The 19,257-nt window shown below is 36.2% G+C and overlaps 1 protein-coding gene across 27 annotated transcripts in view; it reads left to right on the top strand.

Annotated features, from left to right (window-relative positions):
• The window catches only part of UTY (ubiquitously transcribed tetratricopeptide repeat containing, Y-linked), a 210,932-nt gene extending 192,167 nt beyond the window's left edge, over positions 1-18,765 (top strand). For 11 of the 27 annotated variants that reach the window (XM_077989765.1, XM_077989761.1, XM_077989769.1 and 8 more), the window contains 3 exons: positions 13,714-13,840; positions 15,995-16,180; positions 17,311-18,765. In XM_077989765.1, coding sequence (XP_077845891.1) covers positions 13,714-13,840; positions 15,995-16,180; positions 17,311-17,337 — 340 coding nt within the window. In that variant the 3' untranslated portion in view covers positions 17,338-18,765. Of the gene's footprint in view, positions 1-13,713; positions 13,841-15,994; positions 16,199-17,310 lie in introns of all 27 variants that reach the window. The other 16 variants (XM_015128642.3, XM_015128647.3, XM_028843606.2 and 13 more) reach the window with 5 other exon arrangements.
• The last annotated feature ends 492 nt before the right edge of the window (positions 18,766-19,257 follow it).

The raw sequence follows: 19,257 nt of genomic DNA, 5'->3' as shown, positions 1-19,257 counted from the left end.
ATGTGATCTGCTACAATAGTAAATAAGACTAGCTGTGACAAGCATAGTAAAAAATAAAAACTTTAGAAGGAGGTTACCTAACCTTATTATCAGTTAACCACATTATTAATTTGGGTTATGCAACAATAGGTTAATTTGTTATTTGCCATTTAACGCACCATGATAAATATGAGACCACTTGAAAATCAATCAAAAACAATAGTAAGTAGCACATTTTCTTCTGAAAAGGTGAACTTTTAGGAAATCTTTAATTCAGGGGAATATGTCAGACAGGAATTAGAGTAGAAATCATTCTTTCTAGAATACATAGTTTTAAAAAATCCATCCTCAGTGATCCCTCAAAGAATTATGTATTGTAGAATTCATAAACACAAACTAGTAGTTAAAAAGTAAATTTCCTTACCCAGGTATGCACCTCGGTCATCCCAGCTACTCAGGAGGCTGAAAAGGGAGAATCACTTGAGCCCAGGAGGTATAGGTCAAAGCAGTGAGCCAAGTCACTGCACTCAGCCTCAATGACAGAGTGAAACTGTGCCAATAAATAAATAAATTAATTAATTAATTAATTAATTTTCTGAAATTTAAACAGTTCAATTCCAAAGAAATCAACGTAAGTTCATTTGTTACATATCCTTTGACTATCATTTAAAGCATTACTTATATTTCACTTTAAAATTTGCTGTCTTAAATGTACATATACTTTCATTCATTATGCTTCTTATGATGTAACAACTGTTATTTGTTTTTCTTTGACTTTGTAGATAGACTTGGGAGGTGTTCTATTTAATGTCACAGGAAAGTGTTAAAAGGAGAGCAGCCTAGAGCAGTGGTGAGAAATCTAAGCCCTGGAGTCTGATCTGCATATAGTCTTGGTTTCTTCACTTTCTTTGTCTTGGGATCTCATGACCAGTTACTAAACTTCTATAATTCTTGCTTCCTTTTCTGCAAAAGTAACAAATAGTAACAATGTCTTAAATGATTTTTCAGGAATTATTTGGGCCTTAGAATAGAGAGTGGTCTAAATATGTTTTCAATGTGTGAACTACTAATGTTTCAATTGGCACTTATGCCACAATTTTTTCCAACTCAAAAAGTAAACTTTAATAATAGTAATTATTTTAACTGTGTGTAGGACTTTTTCATATTGAGTTCAGATAATATGTTTCTCATTTATTGAGCACAAATTGTTCAGCCCTTTGCATATCATAATAGTTTTATATTGCTACTTTAACAAAATACTACAGATTTCCTGACCAGATTTATTAAAAAACATAAATTTATTATCTTAAAATTATAGGAAAAGATTATAAGGAAGAAACTGTTGGCTTGTGTTTTCTAGCTTCTTGAGAGTGTACATTCCTTGATTTATGGACACTTTCTTTCTTTGAAACCTGCAAAGTCTGATCATGTCTTTCTCACATTGCATCATTCTGACATTAATTATTCTGTTTCCTTCTTTTATTTTTATGGCCCCTTGCCATTATATTGGACCCCACCAGATAATCCAGGATAATTTTATGTCAGATTTCAGAGTCAGCTAATGAGATACCTTAGATCTGCAAATTTAATATCCTTTGCCTTGCTGCATGACATAATCACAGATTATGGGAATTAAGATCTGGACATCCTTGTTAAGAAGGTGGATGTGGTTGTCATTCTGCTTACTGTATTTATGTTAACACTCATATTATCTTACTCTTCATAGATAAATAAATAATGATAAAATAGATATCATTATTTCCTTTTTATAGGTGAGGAAAATCAGACCCAAACAAACTAGTTTACTACAAAGTAATGGATACATAGACACTAGAACCATGTTGTTTGTATTTAAATCCCAGCTTCCTTTTTTGTATACCTGAGTTTCCTCACTTCCTAACATATTTCTTTATGAATCTATAGTGTGCATCAATTGCCCAGAAAAATAAAGCCCCTTATTGTTACACTTTTAAAATTGTTTTATTTTGATATATTTATTTCTAATCAATACTTTTCCTTATTCTAATATTACAAGTGTATTTTATTTCAAGTATATTTAATCCTATACTCTGAATAAAATCTAACTCTAAAATACCTCTTTTTAGAAGGCTTCATTTCTCTAGCCCGTTGTCCTTGCTATCCATAGTCATCATCATCTTAAGTGTCTTATCATTGTACAAATAGGTTATTGATTAGGTTAGAATACACTATATACAGTATGTAGATTAGGGTTTTTGTTTGTTTGTTTTTGAGACAAGGTCTCACTGTCACCCAGGCTGGAGTGCACTGACATAATCTTGGTTCACTGCCATCTCCACCTTACAGGTTCAAGCAGTCCTACTACCTTAGACTCCCAAGTAACTGGGACCACAGGTGCCTGCCACCACACTGGCTAATTTTTTGTATTTCTGGTAAACACAGGGTTTTACTGTGTTGCCGAGGTTGGTCTCAAACTCCTAAGCTCAGGGAATACCCTGACTTCCACCTCCCAAAGTGCTGGGATTACAGGTGTGAGTTACCACACCCAGACTTGTACACTATGTAGAATAGAATGTACAATGTATTTCAAATAGAATTGTCAGGTTTATCAAATGTTTAGTGAAATTGTTGATAGTTATTGTGATACCTTGGTTTTTGTCTCCTTAGATTAAAATAGTTTAAACAAGAGACACACAGCAAAAGAGGTGTGGCATAGAGTAATTCTTTGCAAAAGAAAAAGAGTGTCTTGATATTAAGGTACAGAATAGAGAGAATACACCGAGAGAGACAGAGAGAGAGAAGACATCCTGAGAGGGGATGGGCTGCTCATAGGTATGAGATATCAAAGCCTGCCCTGAAGGAGACTCCCGGTATGGGAATCTTACATGATTATTCATAAGGAGGTCAGAAAGATGTTGCTAGTAAGCATGTTGTGGGTGGTCCTCTGGGTGCACTGTAGATATTTGTTCATATGTCACATGTCTCATTAGCATCTTAAATCTTTACCCATGGGTGTGCTTTTTTGTATTAAAATGAGCAAAGGGTCATTTGAAGGTAGGTAAAATCTTCAAATGTACATAAAATCAAAATGTACATGCTCTTTAGAGGGAGAAGTTCTACTGAAGATAGCTTAGGTTGAATAAGCTCAATGACAATGCAAATGCTAAGGCTTACTGTGTTGGCTATAAGATCACCCCTGTTGCAGTAGCTTCCCAAGAACACGGCCATTTCCTTGATTACCTATTCTGCCCCAAAACATTATTTAGGCTTTTCTTTCAATGCAGAAGCCACTTTTATTCCATGCCTTTTCATATATTCTTTTATCCAAACAACTAAAAGAAAGTCTTAAGAAATAAGATTGATTTGACTCTAGGAGGTGGCTGGCAAGATGGCTGAACAGGAACAGCTCTAGTCTGCAACTCCCAGTGAGATCAATGCAGAAGACAGGTGATTTCTGCCTTTCCCACTGAGGTACCCTGCTCATCTCATTGGGACTGGTTAGAAAGGGGGTGCAGCACACAGAGGCCGAGCCAAAGCAGAGTGGGACATTGCCTCACCCAGGAAGGGGTCAGGGAACTCCCTCCCCAAGCCAAGGGAAGCCGTGAGGGGCTATACCATGAGGAATGGTGCAGTCGACTCAGATACTACGCTTTCCTCACGGTCTTCACAATCCGCAGACCAGGAGGATTCCCTCAGGTGCCTACACCACCAGGGCCCTGGGTTTCAAGCACAAAACTGGGTGGCCGTTTGGGCAGACACCAAGCTAGCTACAGTTTTTTTGTTTGTTTGTTTTGTTTTGTTTTGTTTTGTTTTTTCATGCCCCCAGTGGAGCCTGGAAGGGCCACCAAGACAGAACAGTTCAATCCCCTGAAAAGGGGGCTGAAGCCATGTAGTCAAGTGTTCTAGTTTAGTAGAGCCCACAGAGCCCAGCAAGCTGAGATCCACTGGCTTGAAATTCTTGCTGTCAGCACAGCAGTCTGAAGTCAACCTAGGACGCTCAAGCTTGGTGTAGGGAGGGGTCTCTGCCATTACTGGGGAGGGATGTCTGCCATTACTGAGGCTTGAGTAGGCAGTTTTCCCGTCACAGTGTAAACAAAGCCTCTGGAAGTTCACAATGGGCAGAGCCCACTGCAGCTTGACAAGGCCGCTATAGACTGCCTCTCTAGATTCCTCCTCTCTAGGCAGGACATCTCTGAAAAAAAGGCAGCAGCCCCAGTCAGGGGCTTATAGATAAAACTCCCATCTCCCTGGACACAGCACCTGGGGGAAGGGGCAGCTGTGGGCGCACACTTGAACAGTTCCCTACCAGTTGGCTCTGAAGACAGCAGCGGATCTCCCAGCACAGCGCTCAAGCTCTACTAAGGGATAGAGTGCCTCCTCAAGTAGGTCCCTGAACCCCATGCCTGCTGACTAGGAGACACCTCCCAGCAGGGGTTGACAGACACTTCATACAGCGGAGCTCCAGCTGGCATCTGGCAGGTGCCCCTCTGAGACAAAGCTTCCAGAGGAAGGAGCAAGCTGCAATCTTTGCTGTTCTGCAGCCTTCACTAGTGAAAACCAGGCAAACAGGATCTGGAGTGGACCTCCAGCAAACCTGCAACAGAGGGGACTATTAGAAGGAAAACTAACAAACAGAAAGGAACAGCATCAACATCAACAAAAAGGACGTCCAAACAGAAACCCCATCCGAAGGTGAACAACATCAAAGATCAAAATTAGATAACAAAGATGAGGAAAAACCATCCCAAAAAGGCTGAAAATTCCAAAAACTAGAACACCTCTTCTCCTGCAAAGGATCACAGCTCCTCACCAGCAAGGGAACAAAACTGGACAGAGAATGAGTTTGACAAATTGACAGAAGTAGGCTTCAGAAAGTGGGAAATAACAACCTCCTCTGAGTAAAGGTGCAGGTTCTCACCCAATGCAAGGAAGCTAAGAACCTTGAAAAAAGATTAGACGAATTGTTAACAAGAATAACCAGTTTAGAGAAAAACATAAATGACCTGATGGAGCTGGAAAAAACCGCACGGGAACTCATGAAGCATACACAAGTATCAATAGCCGAATCGATCAAGCGGAAGAAATCATGTCAGAGACTAAAGACAAGTTAATGAAATAAAGCGTGAAGCCGAGATTAGAGAAAAAAGAATGAAAAGGAATGAACAAAGTCTGCAAGAAGTATGAGACTATGTGAAAAGACCACACATACATTTGATTGAAAGTGATGGGGGAAGAATGAAACCAAGTTGTAAGACACTCCAGGATATTATGCAGGAGAACTTCTCCAAGCTAGCAAGACAGGCCAACATTCAAATTGAGGAAATACAAAGAACACCACAAAGATACTCCTCGAGAGAGCAACCCCAAGACACATAATCATCAGATTCACCAAGGTTGAAATGAAGGAAAAAATACTAAGGGCAGCCACAGAGAATGGTCAGATTACCCACAAAGGGAATCCCATCAGACTAACAGTGGATATCTCTGCAGAAACCCTAAAGAGAGTGGGGGCCAATATTCAACATTCTTAAAGAAAATAATTTTCACAGAATTTTATATCCAGCCAAACTAAGATTCATAAGTGAAGGAGGGAAAAAAAAATTCTTTACAAACAAACAAATGCTGAGAAACTTTGTCACTATGAGGCCTGCCTCACAAGAACTCTTGAAGAAAGCACTAAATATGGAAAGGAACAACTGGAACCAACTATGCGAAAACTACCAAATTCTATGGAGACCGTCAACACTATGAAGAAACTGCATCAACTAACGGGCAGAATAATCGGCTAGCATTATAATGACAGGATCAAATTCACACATAACAATATTAACCTTAAGTGTTAATAGGCTAAATGTTCCAGTTAAAAAGACACATACTGGCAAATTGGATAGATAGTCAGGACCTATCAGTGTGCTGTATTCAGGAGACCCATCTCACGTGCAGAGACATAGGCACAAAAAAAAAAAAAGATGGAGGAAGATTTAGCAAGCAAATGGAAAGCAAATAAAAGGAAGGGTTGCAATCCTAGTCTCTGATAAAACAGACTTGAAACCAACAAAGATGGAAAGAGACAAAGAAGGGCATTACATAATGGTAAAGGGATCAATGCAACCAGAAGAGCTAACTGTCCTAAATATATATATGCAGCCAATACAGGAGCACTCAGATTTATAAAGCAAGTTCTTAGAGACCTGCAAAGAGACTTAGATTCCCACACACTAATAGTGACAATAATAGTGGGAGACCTTAACACCCCACTGTCAATATTAGATCAACAAGACAGAAAATTAACAAGGATATTCAGACTTTGAACTCAGCTCTGGACCAAGCAGACCTAACAGACATCTACAACTCTCCACACCAGATCAACAGGATATACATTCTTCTCAGCACCACATTGCACCGACTTTGAAACTGACCACATAATTGGAAGTAAAACACACCTCAGAAAATGCAAAAGAACGGACATCTTAACAGGCTCTCAAACCACAGTACAATCAAATTAGAACTCAGGATTAAGAAACTCACTCAAAACACCATAAATACATGGAAACTGAACAACCTGCTCCTGAATGACTACTGGGTAAATAAAGAAATTAAGGAAAAAATAAAGAAGTTCTTTGAAACCAATGAGAGCAAAGATACAACATACCAGAATCTCTGGGACACAGCTAAAGTATTGTATAGAGGGAAATTTTTAGCACTGAATACCCACAGGAGAAAGCAGGAAAGACCTAACATCGACATACTAACATCACAATTAAAAGAACTAGAGAAGCAAGAGCAAACAAATTCAAAAACCAGCAGAAGACAAGAAGTAACTAAGATCACAGCAGGACAGAAGATAGAAACACAAAAAACCCTTTAAAAAATTCATGAATCCAGGAGCTGATTTTTTGAAAAGATCCATAAAATAGACCACTATCCAGACTAATAAAGAAAAGAGAAAAGAATCACATACACACAATAAAAAATGATAAAGAGGAGCTCACCACTGATCCCACAGAAATGCAAATCATAATCAGAGAATCCTATAAACACCTCTATGCAAATAAACTAGAAAATCTAAAAGAAATAAATAAATTCCTAGAGACATACACTCTCGCAAGACTAAACCAGGAAGAACTTGAATCCCTGACTAGACCAATAACAAGTTCTGAAATTGAGGCATTAATTAATACCCTATCAACCAAAAAAAACTCAGTACCAGACAGATTCACAGCCAAATTCTATCAGAGGTACAAAGAGGAGCTGGTACCATTCCTTCTGAAACTATTCCAAACAACAGAAAAAGAGGAACACCTCCCTAACTCATTTGATGAGACCAGCATCATTTCGATACCAAAACCTGACAAAGACACAAGAAATAAAGAAAGTTTCATACCAATGTCGCTGATGAACATCAAGGTAAAAATCCCTCAATAAACTACTGGCAAACTGAATCAAGCAGCCCATCAAAAAACTTATCCATTGCGATCAACTCAGCTTCATTTCTGGGATGCAAGGCTGGTTCACCATACACTGTCCCGTGCCACGGGATCGTCAATGTGGACCCTAGAAGAGGGAGTGGGAACTCGGGGGGACAAGAGACACGAGAAATGGAGACAAGACAGTATCCTGATCAAGTCTCGCTTATTGGTGGCAGCGTAATGCCTTATATAGACCAGCAGGGGTGGAGGTTGGGCCAGGGCGATGATGATGGCCCTGCGGTGGGCGTGGCCAGGTAGGTTTTGGTTTCTTAGGTCGGACATCATGTTGCGCCTGCACCCTCGGCTGGTAATTTTCCCGAGCGCAGGATGGCGCCTGCGCTGTAAGTTGATCATTTTCCCTGGCGCGGGAAGATGGGTGGTGAAGAACCCGGAAGAGCACCATTTTGTACTGGCCTATGATACAGCAGAACAGGGAAGAAAGTAAATCTAGGGAGGAGGCATAAAGTGGAAATGTATAGAGCTCAGGCATCAGTCGTCAGTTATTATCGCTATGGCAGGGCCACGCGGCTCTGGACAATACACAAAAATAAACGTAATCCATCACATAAATGGAACCAATGAAAAAAACACAGGATTATCTCAATAGATGCAGAAAAAGCCTTCAGCAAAATTCAGCACCCCTTCACAAATCTCAGTAAACGAGGTATTGATGGAACATATCTCAAAATAATTGAGCTGTTTATGACACACCCACAGCCAATATCATACTGGATGAGCAAAAACTGGAAGCATTCCCTTTGAAAACCAGCACAAGACACAGATGCCCTCTCTCACCACTCCTATTCAACATAGTATTGGAAGTTCTGGCCAAGGTGATCAGAGAAGAAAAAAAATAAACTATTCAAATAGGAGGAGAGGAAGTCAAATTGTCTCTGTTTGCAGATGACATGATTGTACATTTCGAAAACCCCATCATCTCCGCCCCAAATTCCTAAAGCTGATAAGCAACTTCAGTAAAGTTTCAGGAAACAAAAGTCAATGTGCAAAATTCACAGGCCTTCCTGTACACCAATAATAGAGATCCACATCATGAGTGAACTCCCATTCACAATTGCTGCAAAGAGAATTAAATACCTAGGAATACAACTTACAAGGGATGTGAAGGACCTCTTCAAATAGAAGTACAAAACCACTGCTCAAGGGAATAAGGACACAAACAAATGGAAAAACATTCCATGCTCATGGATAGGAAGAATCAATATTGTTATTACCATACTGCTCAAATTAATTTATAGCTTCAGTGCTATCCCCATCAAGCTACCATTGACTTTCTTCACAGAATTAGAATAAACTACTTGTAAATTTCATATGGAACCAAAAAATAGCTCGCATAGCCAAGGGAATCCTAAGCCAAAGGAACAAAGCTGGAGGCATCACACTACCTGACTTCAATCTATACTACAAGACTACAGTAACCAAAACAGCATGGTACTGGTATCAAAACAAATACATAGACCAATGAACAGAACAGAGGCCTCAGAAATAATGCCTAACCTCTACAACCATCTGGTCTTGACAAACCTGACAAAAACTAACAATGGGGGAAGCATGCCCTATTTAATAAATGGTGTTTGGAAAACCAGCCTATATGCAGAAAACTGAAACTCAACACCTTTTTTACACCTTATACAAAATTAACTTAAGATGGATTAAAGACTTAAACGTAAGACCTAAAACCATAAAAATCGTGGAAGAAAACCTAGGCAATATCATTCAGGATGTAGGCCTGGGCAAAGGCTTTATGACTATAACACCAAAAGCAAGGACAACAAAAGCCAAAATTAACAAATGGGATCTAATTAAACTAAATAACTTTTCTGCATAGCAAAATGAACAGGCATCCCACAGAATGGGTGAAAATTTTTGCAATCTATCCATCTGACAAAGGGCTAATATCCAGAATCTACAAGGAACTTTACAAATTTACAAGAAAAAAAAACAACCCCAGCAAAAAGTGGGCTAAGAATATGAACAGATACTTTTCAAAAGAACATATGTATGCAGCCTACAAACATGAAAAAAAGCTTATCATCACTGATAATTACAGAAATGCAAATCAATACCACAGTGAGATACCATCTCACACCACATAGAATGGTGATCATTAAAAAGTCAGAAAACAACAGATGCTCACGAGTAGGGTGGAGAAATAGGAACGTTTTTATACTGTTGGCAGGAGTGTAAATTAGTTCAGCAATTGTGGAAGACAGTGTGGTGCTTCCTCAAGGATCTAGAACCAGAAATACCATTTGACCCAACAATTCCATTACTGGGTACATACCCAAAGGATTGTAAATTATTCTACTATAAAAACACATGCACACGTATTTATTGCAGCACTGTTCACAATAGCAAAGACTTGGAACCAACCCAGATGCCCATCAGTAATAGTCTGGATAAAGAAAATGTGGCATATATATACCATGGAATACTATGCAGCCAAAAAAAAGGATGAGTTCATGTCCTTTGCAGGTACGTGGAGGAAGCTGGGAACCATCATTCTCGGCAAACTAACACAGGAACAGAAAACCAAACACTGCATGTTCTCACTCCTAAGTGGAGGTTGAACATTGAGATCACATGGATACAGGGAGGGGAACATCGCATACCAGGGCCTGTCAGAAGTCAGGGATTAGGGGAGGAATAGCATTAGGATAAATACCTAATGTGAATGACGGGTTGATGTGTGCAGCAAACCACCATGGCACATATGTACCTATGTTAACAAGCCTGCATTTTCTGCACATGTATCCCAGAGCTTAAAATATAAAAAGTAAATAAATAAATAAGATTGATTTTCAAAAGTCTAGGAGTTTACTGCTTCTGTGGTTCCTAAAGTTGTTTTTTATCCTATTCCTAATACAGTTGTGCAGTAGAAGCTTTATCAGCTTCTATTTTTTTCCCACTTCAGAGCAGAGTATGGTAAAATATATAAACTTAAAGTAATTTTGTCTCAATCCTGTTGCCTTTTAGAAGTCTCAGTATTCCTGGTGTTTTATGCCTTAACAGAAGGCCACAACATGCCTGTTCATTTCCCTTCTTTTATATTTTTTAAATCGAATTTTAATTGTTGTAGCGTAAATCTATTCAAATTGAGCAAAATGAAGAAATGTCAACACTGCATTTCTGTGGCTGTGTATAGGCCATTCAGAAAATTCGAAAGTTCTCTTCGGATGAAATCTGTATCAAGGATTAGCCAAAGCCAACAGTTTATATTAAAGCAAGTCTTGAAATTTATGTTGAATCTTTTAAATATTCTTTACCTTAATACTGTTACTTTCTATGTATTCTTCCCTGCCATTTAATTGAATTAGATTCTCATTTATGTGGTCTCCATAAAAGCCTCTACCTCTCAAAATTATTGTTGTTCTTTATTCATTTCCTACTGCTGCCTTCTGAAGTGGTAAGGAATAAAAATTTATTTGAAGGAGAATACATGAGAACATGGAGCAACCACAGTTCAGTTATTCAGTATTGTTAATATAATGGCAGTTAGCTTTTAAGATTTCACTGTTGAGGCATATAATTCTCTACCATCATTCAAGTCTGCTTGTGGAATGGCTGTTGTAATATATAATAACAATATTATTATTTTTATATTAATAATATTCAACTGTTTGTTTCTGTAGTGTCTATAGAAATACTATTCATTCTTAGTGTTTACTTCTAGCAACCAAGCATTATTCTTTTGTAGTGTTTTGCCTCATTTTTATATGAAATTTCAAAACTAAGTATAAAGTAATAAAAACTGTGGTACAATTGTCAAAATAATGAGAATTATTGGAAATGAAAGTTTATCTGCTGAGGAACAAGTAGAACCAAACTGACTGCACAGAACTACGCTTCATTATACATTCATATACAGGTGTGGTGGCTCACACCTGTAATCCGAGCACCTTGGGAGACCAAAGCAGATGTTTGAGACCAGCCTGGCCAACATAGTGAAACCACGTCTCCACTAAAGATACAGAAATTCACCGGGTGTGGTGATGGGCACTTGTAATCTCAAGTACTTGGGAGGCTGAGGCAGGAGAGTTGCTTGACCCAGGAGGCAGAAGTTGCAGTGAGCCAAGATCACACCATTGCACTCCAGCCTGGGTAACAAGAGCTAAACTCCGTCTCAAAAAAAAGAAAAAGTAACCCTCATTGTCTGGGGGAACATAATGGTTTTTTAGCCCCATGGATTTTGTCTTCATGAAAGACAATTGCACAGGGTGGTGGGATGAGTGGGTAAAAAAATTGACAAATGGTGAGCAGAAGAGAGTATGGAAGACATAGTAAGAGTGAGCTTGCTTATGTAGGAAATTGGATCCCTAATCAGATAGCCTTATAACATCATGCAAACTTTCCTTTCTTGACCCCCACATTTCCCAGTTAGTAAAATGGGTATGCATGCTTCTTGCACTGAGCTGTTAGGAGAATTATGTGGCATATCTCATGTACCAATTCCATGTCTTGTGTCTGGTACTAAGCCTTCATGATTGCTACCTCTTTGTGGCACTTTATTTTCTCATTTGGAAACATGGTTGAATTTGCAAAAAACATAATTTCATAAAATTTGAAGCTTATTTTCCTGTGAAATATGACATGTTTTGAAGCACTGTTTTGAAAATATGTGCAGTAATATCCCTGTACCCAGAAGTGAAATCATGTAGGAGAAGGATGAGAGGAAGACATCAGTAGATGCTACAGATCCAGTGTGGTTTACATTCTTACTTGTTGACATGAACTGAATTTTTTACTTGTCTCCCCTGGCACCTCTTTCAGACATACAAAAACTCACAATAAGGCTCTGGTGAAATTCAAATATAGACAAAAATATGGCTTTGTTTCTAAATAGGCATAATTGCTAACAGCAAACCGAAAATTATGTATTTTATATTATACTTAAGGAATTTGTCAGGCCATGTTAGGCTTATCTTGCTGTACTTGTCTTATGTTTTTAAATGTTTCCATATTTTGTATATAATATCCCTAATGAGTTTGCCCCAGGGTTACTTATAGGAATTTTGATTTAAAAAGTAAAGAAAAGAAACATAACTAGTACCTGGCAAGCAACAAATGGCAAGAAAATATAAATTAAGGAAATTAAATCTGCCATTAATGTATATCATAATATTGTATGTAAATTTAAATTTATGTAAAGCTTAATGTATATTGTAAAATTTAACTGTTGTTATTTAGTCCCACAACAGTTTACAAAACCAAAACAGATAAAGCGTCATGCCCATGATGGTTACACTCATGGGAAAGAAAGATAATAAACAGATGTGGAAAATAATTTTACGTACTGATAATATGATTGTTTTCCCCCTAAATACTTGGTTCGTAATCCCTATAATGATGGTTTCAAGTCAATATCTGTAGTGTAATAGAGCAGCAAGCTCCAAATTAGCACAAAGCCTCCTGATTCCAGGAGGTTGTATGTTTACAAATGGTGTTAATGGCATTTTTATTAAACTCATATCATGCTTTTTAAGGTAAGTTTAGAGTTGAAATGTACCTCAGAGTATCACCTATGCCACCTCTGCTTTGAAAAACTTAGATTTGCAGGAACTTTAGCAGACAGTTTTGAGCAGTGACAGCAAATTACAGGAAAATCAGCAGTATTTGTAATTATATACAATATATTGTTATCCTCACAAGTATGTGTAGGAAAACTATAAATTATAAGAAAAGTTAGAGTGAATAATAATGAAGGATTCTACTATACGATTTTCAAATTAAAATTCAGCAAGTAATACTCTTTTGTTTTTCCTTTGTTCTTATATTGGAACTAACTTTGTATCTCATAGTGACCATATTCATAGATAATTATCTGCTGTGGTGTCAAAGTTTTAAAATCTATTATATAAATACACTGCTTGTGAGGGTATAGGCAGCCTTCTTGCCTTTCTGTAATCATAAAAATTCCAACCTATAATTCAGAACTTTTATTTCAAAGTTGAAGAAATTGACTCTTACAAAAGTTATTTTACTTGTCCAAATTAGAGCCCAAATAAAGAATATACCTTTAATTAGGGATGAGTTTATTGTAGATTATGATCATTGCATTTTTATAATCAAATGTCAGTTATTCTCAATTTTAAATATTTTAATATTGTCATCGTCCAGTGTGCACATTTGCAAATTTGAGGAAAAGAAAAATTACCATGTGAATAGACTTAAGAACCCAGATTCTCAAAGTTGTTTCTAATTGGTATACCTTTTATGTAACAATAGTCAGTATTTAGTTACTCTCACAAATAATTTTTTCCCACAATAGGTACTGTCTTTTGAAAATTCTGAAGCAATGTCAGACATTGAGAGAAGCTCTTGTTGCAGCAGGAAAAGAGGTTATATGGCATGGGCGAACAAATGATGAACCAGCTCATTACTGTAGCATTTGTGAGGTGAGTAACTGTTTTTACTGATAGTTGTTTTGTTTTGGATTCTCTAGGTTTTGAATGTTGTTGCTTTATTTTAAATTTACCTATACTTTGATGTTATGCTTTTGATTGAAATTGACTATTAAAAGTATTAGGCTAAGTTCTCATCTGATATTTCACTAACTAGATATATTAGTAGTATCTCCTACAGAAGAATTTATTTAGTAAATCCTTACCCAAATGTTAATCATCTCAGCTTTAAACTAGGAACAGTCCATAACAAACACACAGATGCCTACAAACAGGATTTAATTCAATATTCAGGCAGGTCAGGATGAAGTCCTTTTTGGTTCATTTTATAAGACATTATTGATTTTTCTCTTGTGGCTAAGGTTTACAAGATGTACAGAATAAGCATGTGTTGCTTGCCCTGGAGAAGTTTACATTCTACTTGCAGAGACAAACTATAAATAATACATTGTAATATACATCTAACTGATGAATATGAGAGTGGATATATGTACAAACTATTACAGAAACACTGAGGAAAATGATTTGTCTGCTGTTTTTCTCCTCTCAAGCACACAGACTTAACATTTGAGTTCTTGAAGAATGTTCTGATTGCAGCAGAGAAAAATAGCAATAATTGGAGATTTATAGAACATCATTAGGCTTTAGGAACATTGTATGGATGGGAAAAGGAGTAGTGTATTCAATAAAGGTAATTAATTATTTCAATGTGGCTGGAAAGTAGATGGCAAATTCTTAAAGTCCATCAGAGTAGGCTGTGTGTGTAGTTTGCAAATCATCTTGATGCATTTTAAGGAATTCGATATATATGCTGACATAAATGAAGCTTTTAAATTTCTGAGCCGAGGACTATGTTGTATGTTTCAGAAAAAAAAGGTGGTTGATAATTGGATAGAGTGGAGATAGAAAGTAAACAAGTCAGTGTGGACACTATTAGAATGGTCTTAGGAGGTGTTAATGAAAGTCGTAGACTAGAACATAACCTTAAGAAAGTGAAAAAAAAAAAAAGGGAGACATTCAAAAGTGTTTATTACGTTGTAAAATTACCAGAACAGTTGATCCAATGTGGGAATTATGGTAAGTAGAAGAACCCTACATTTGCAGCTCAGGTCGCTAGAGTACTGTTATTCCTGTTGATGGTAATAGAGAACTTCATGAACTGGAATTTTAACACTGTTTAAAGATGACTTAAGGTAATGAGGATTTGGCTTTTTTAACTGAAGAAATCAAGCAGAAGTCTGAGGATGCTTGACTAAGAAATTAAAAGTCTAATCTAAACCTTTAAGTTTGTAATTCTGAGATAAATTGATTAAATTCATTGGCAATTTTTAAATTGTATAAACTCACCAAAGTATATTATTATGAGCTCAAGTGGATTCTAGTTAGATGTTTTACTTCAGAAAAGTGAATGTATTTTTCTAGAATTTGAAAAAAACTATTATATTCCTCAATGTTATCCATTATTCTGGCTGAGCCTCTGCAACTCATCAGTCTTTGTCTATAAGATGTGCATTTTGTCTCTTGTTACATTAATGTTCATGAATACACTTTTGTTTTTACTTTTTTTAAATATGAGGCTTAAAACACACACTTTTTGTTATTCACCTATCAGTTTCGTTATCTTGAAAAATATCAGATTATGTGCATATTCCAAGTTTTTTTATTGTAGTTCTAGCCTTGGTGAAAATCAACCACAGTGATGTGCCCTAGACATCAAAAATGAATGACTGTGGAGCTCAGTCATTCGGGGAACACAATCCTGCAGACATAGAACACTATGAGTACTCTCACAGAAAAGTGAAAAGCAAATAATGATCACTTTTATCTGATGGTGCACTGGTATTTTGGTAAAATAAAAATACACTGACTTTTATCAAAACTTGAATTATACTTTAGTGAATGGTCATGAGTATTTAATTTTTTTAAAGACAATCTCTAAGTATCTAACGTTTTCCTTTTCTCTGGAAGTGCTGCAAAAGAAACCTGGTGTCTCAAACTCACAGCCTTGTTTTGTCTTTTTAAGTACTTGGATTTAACCAAAAATCATTGTCCAGTTCCATGTGAAGTAGAATCCTTATGGATAAAGGGCAAAAATAATTTCGGATATCACTGTCCAGTACTGTTTATTTATTTATTTATTCAATATAGGTGGAGGTTTTTAATCTGCTTTTTGTCACTAATGAAAGCAATACCCAAAAAACCTACATAGTACATTGCCAAGATTGTGCACGAAAAACAAGCAGAAGTTTGGAAAATTTTGTGGTGCTCGAACAGTACAAAATGGAGGACCTAATCCAAGTTTATGATCAGTTTACACTAGTAAGTGATCAACACGTGAGTACGCTTAGTTAGGTGGGTATAAAGCAATGATCTTTGACTTTGCTAACTGATAAATAGGTGTTAAGAAGAAACTTAAATTTTCCATTAGTGCGTACATACTGTGTAAGGAAAAATGTTAGTAGCCTTCCTCATATTTCATGTTAATTTTTCTATATGAAACTGATGTTTATTACCATTTTTGCTTCTCAGTGAGAATGCCCACAAAGAATAGTTACGCTAATTACATTTGTAAATCTCTGTATGTTTTAAAATATTTTGTAGTTGTTATGCTGCTTACATAGCTTATAAAACCTTTGTATATACATGTAGGTTACTTAATTCTTCTGTAGTAATTATCTGAAAGAAATGTGTGGGTTTTTTTCATGTACTTTGTGGTTTTAAAGATTCCCAGAAGAGTTAGCCTGATAGCACTACTTGATGGAGCTTGCTTGACTAGATTATGTGACATGTAAGACTCATGAAAAATATGTTAAATGTCATCTAGCTGTGGCATTTTCATAAGCCAGTTGCTAGCGAAATTTTAATTAACTTTAAAATTATTTTTCCACACAACTTTTCTTTTAGCGATCTAAAAAACTGGTTAACTTTTAATAGTATTCCAAAGGTTGTTCACTAAATGATGAAAAATGGAGGTAATAGCGCAGCACTCTTAAAGAACTGGTTCTAATGGATAAAATAAGAGCATCTCAACTGGGCACAGTGGCTCACGCCTGTAATCCCAGCACTTTGGGAGTCCAAGGTGGGCAGATCACCTGAGGTCAGGAGTTCAAGACCAGCCTGACCCACATGGAAATACCCCGTCTCTACTAAAAATACAAAATTGGCCGTGCATGGTGGTGGATGCATATAATCCCAGCTACTTGGAGGCTGAGGCAGGAGAATTGCTTGAACCCAAGAGGCAGGGGTTGCGGTGAGCCGAGATCGCGCCATTGCACTCCAGTCTGGGCAACAGGAGCGAAACTCTGTCTCAAAAAGAAAACAAAGAAAAGAGCATCTCTCTTAGGAAACTGTTGAGATTTCGTGTGTCTTGTAAACTCACTTCATAAAAAGGCTGTCTTTTATAGTCATGAGCTAGCAAACACTATTAAGGATTTGTATAACAAAATCTTAACTTTTATTTCTAGGCTCTTTCATTATCATCCTCATCTTGATATTGTTCCATGAATATTAAATGAGATAATTTCTGCTCTTCAGGAAATTTCTGCACCACTGGGTCTGTAGCTGTTTCATAAAACTGTTGACTAAAAGCTATGTCTATGCAACCTTCCAAGAATAGTATGTCAAGCAACTGGACACAGAGTGCTGCCTCTACTTCAGGACTTAACATGCTGACTCAGCTGTACTTCAGAAAAATAATATTAATCATATGTTTTGTGTACATATGACAAAACTGTCAAAGTGACACAGAATACTGACTTGAAGATAGCCTTTTTCATGTCTCTGTATTTCTGGGCTGATGAATTAATATTCATTTGTATTTAACCTTGCAGAATTTTCCTTAGTTAAAAACACTTTCCTAGCTGGTCATTTCTTCATAAGATAGCAAATTTAAATGTCTTCTTGATCAGCTTTTTAAAAAATATGTACTGTTACCTGAGGAAGTTTTTTACTGCTTTATGTTTTTGTGTGTTTTGAGGCCATGATGATTACATTTGTGGTTCCAAAATAATTTTTTTAAATATTAATAGCCCATATACAAAGATAATGGATTGCACATAGACAAAGAAATAAACTTCAGATTTGTGATTTTTGTTTCTAGTCTTGATACAGATTTACACTATTTATAAATACATATTTATTGCTTGAAAATATTTGTGAATGGAATGTTGTTTTTTTCCAGACTTAACTGCCATTACATACTAAGGAGTTCTGTAATTTTAAACACTACTCCTATTACATTTTATATGTGTAAATAAAACTGCTTAGTATTATACAGAAATTTTTATTAAAATTGTTAAATGTTTAAAGGGTTTTCCAATGTTTGAGTTTAAAAAAGACTTTCTGAAAAAATATACTTTTTGTTCATTTTCAAACCTAACGATTATATGTATTTTATATGTGTGTGTGTGTACACACCACGTATACTATATACAGAAACCTCAATATATAATTGTATAGATTTAAAAAGTTAATTTTTTACATCTATGATCGTTTTTGAGGTGCCTATTATAAAGTATTACTCACAGAAGTATGCTATTTTTAAAGTAAAAGTCTTTTAGTGTGATTTATTAAGTTGTAGTCACCGTAGTGATAGCCCGTAAATAATTGCTGGCAAATGTATTTTATAATAGTAGAAAACATATAGTGAGTGAAGTAAAGATTTTAAAGTAAACATTATATAGATTTGATAAATCTTGTTTATAATTAAGAGTTTCTTATGGAAAAGATTCAGAATGATGACCTCTTGTTTTAGAGGAGCAACTAAGTGACTTATTTTTTTAAAGCTAGATGACTTTGAAATGCTATACTGTCCTGCTTGTACAACATGATTTGGGGTGAAGGGAAGGAAAGCATTAAAAAATCTATATCGCTAGTAAATTGTAATAAGTTTGATTAAAACTTTTATTTCATATGAAAAACTTGCTAATTTAATATTACCTCACTTGATAATAATACTTGTCTTTTCTACCTCTCCTTTCTGAAGCATTTTTATTTTATCACATTCTTCTTTGTTAACAGCTTTCCAGAGAGCTTTAGTGAAGAATCATAGAATGCTTTAATAGAAATTATTTAAATGTCAAAAGGGAATTTATAATCTTACCTGGTGAAATGTCTTAATCATTGCATTAATGTAGTACTTTCCTCAGACAAGTTTCGAATATTTTGGCTTCCTAAAAATGGTTGTTAGAAAACTCATGAAGATATTTTATTAAGTTAGGTAATGGAAGTCTATTAGCAGTAATCATCACATATCTAATTTCAGGGGGGAAAAAATGCAATTTGTAATTAAGGAAGAAAAATAGTAAGTACTTCTAGATATTTTAAATGCTGATATTCGTGTAATTTTCTTGTAAATAATCTTATTCAGAAATCATTGAGATTGAAATTCAGGACATCCCCCCACCACCACC

The sequence above is a fragment of the Macaca mulatta genome, chromosome Y, assembly GCF_049350105.2.
Source record: "Macaca mulatta isolate MMU2019108-1 chromosome Y, T2T-MMU8v2.0, whole genome shotgun sequence".
Taxonomy (NCBI): Eukaryota; Metazoa; Chordata; class Mammalia; order Primates; family Cercopithecidae; genus Macaca; species Macaca mulatta.
This window is presented reverse-complemented; position numbering and strand designations above follow the sequence as displayed.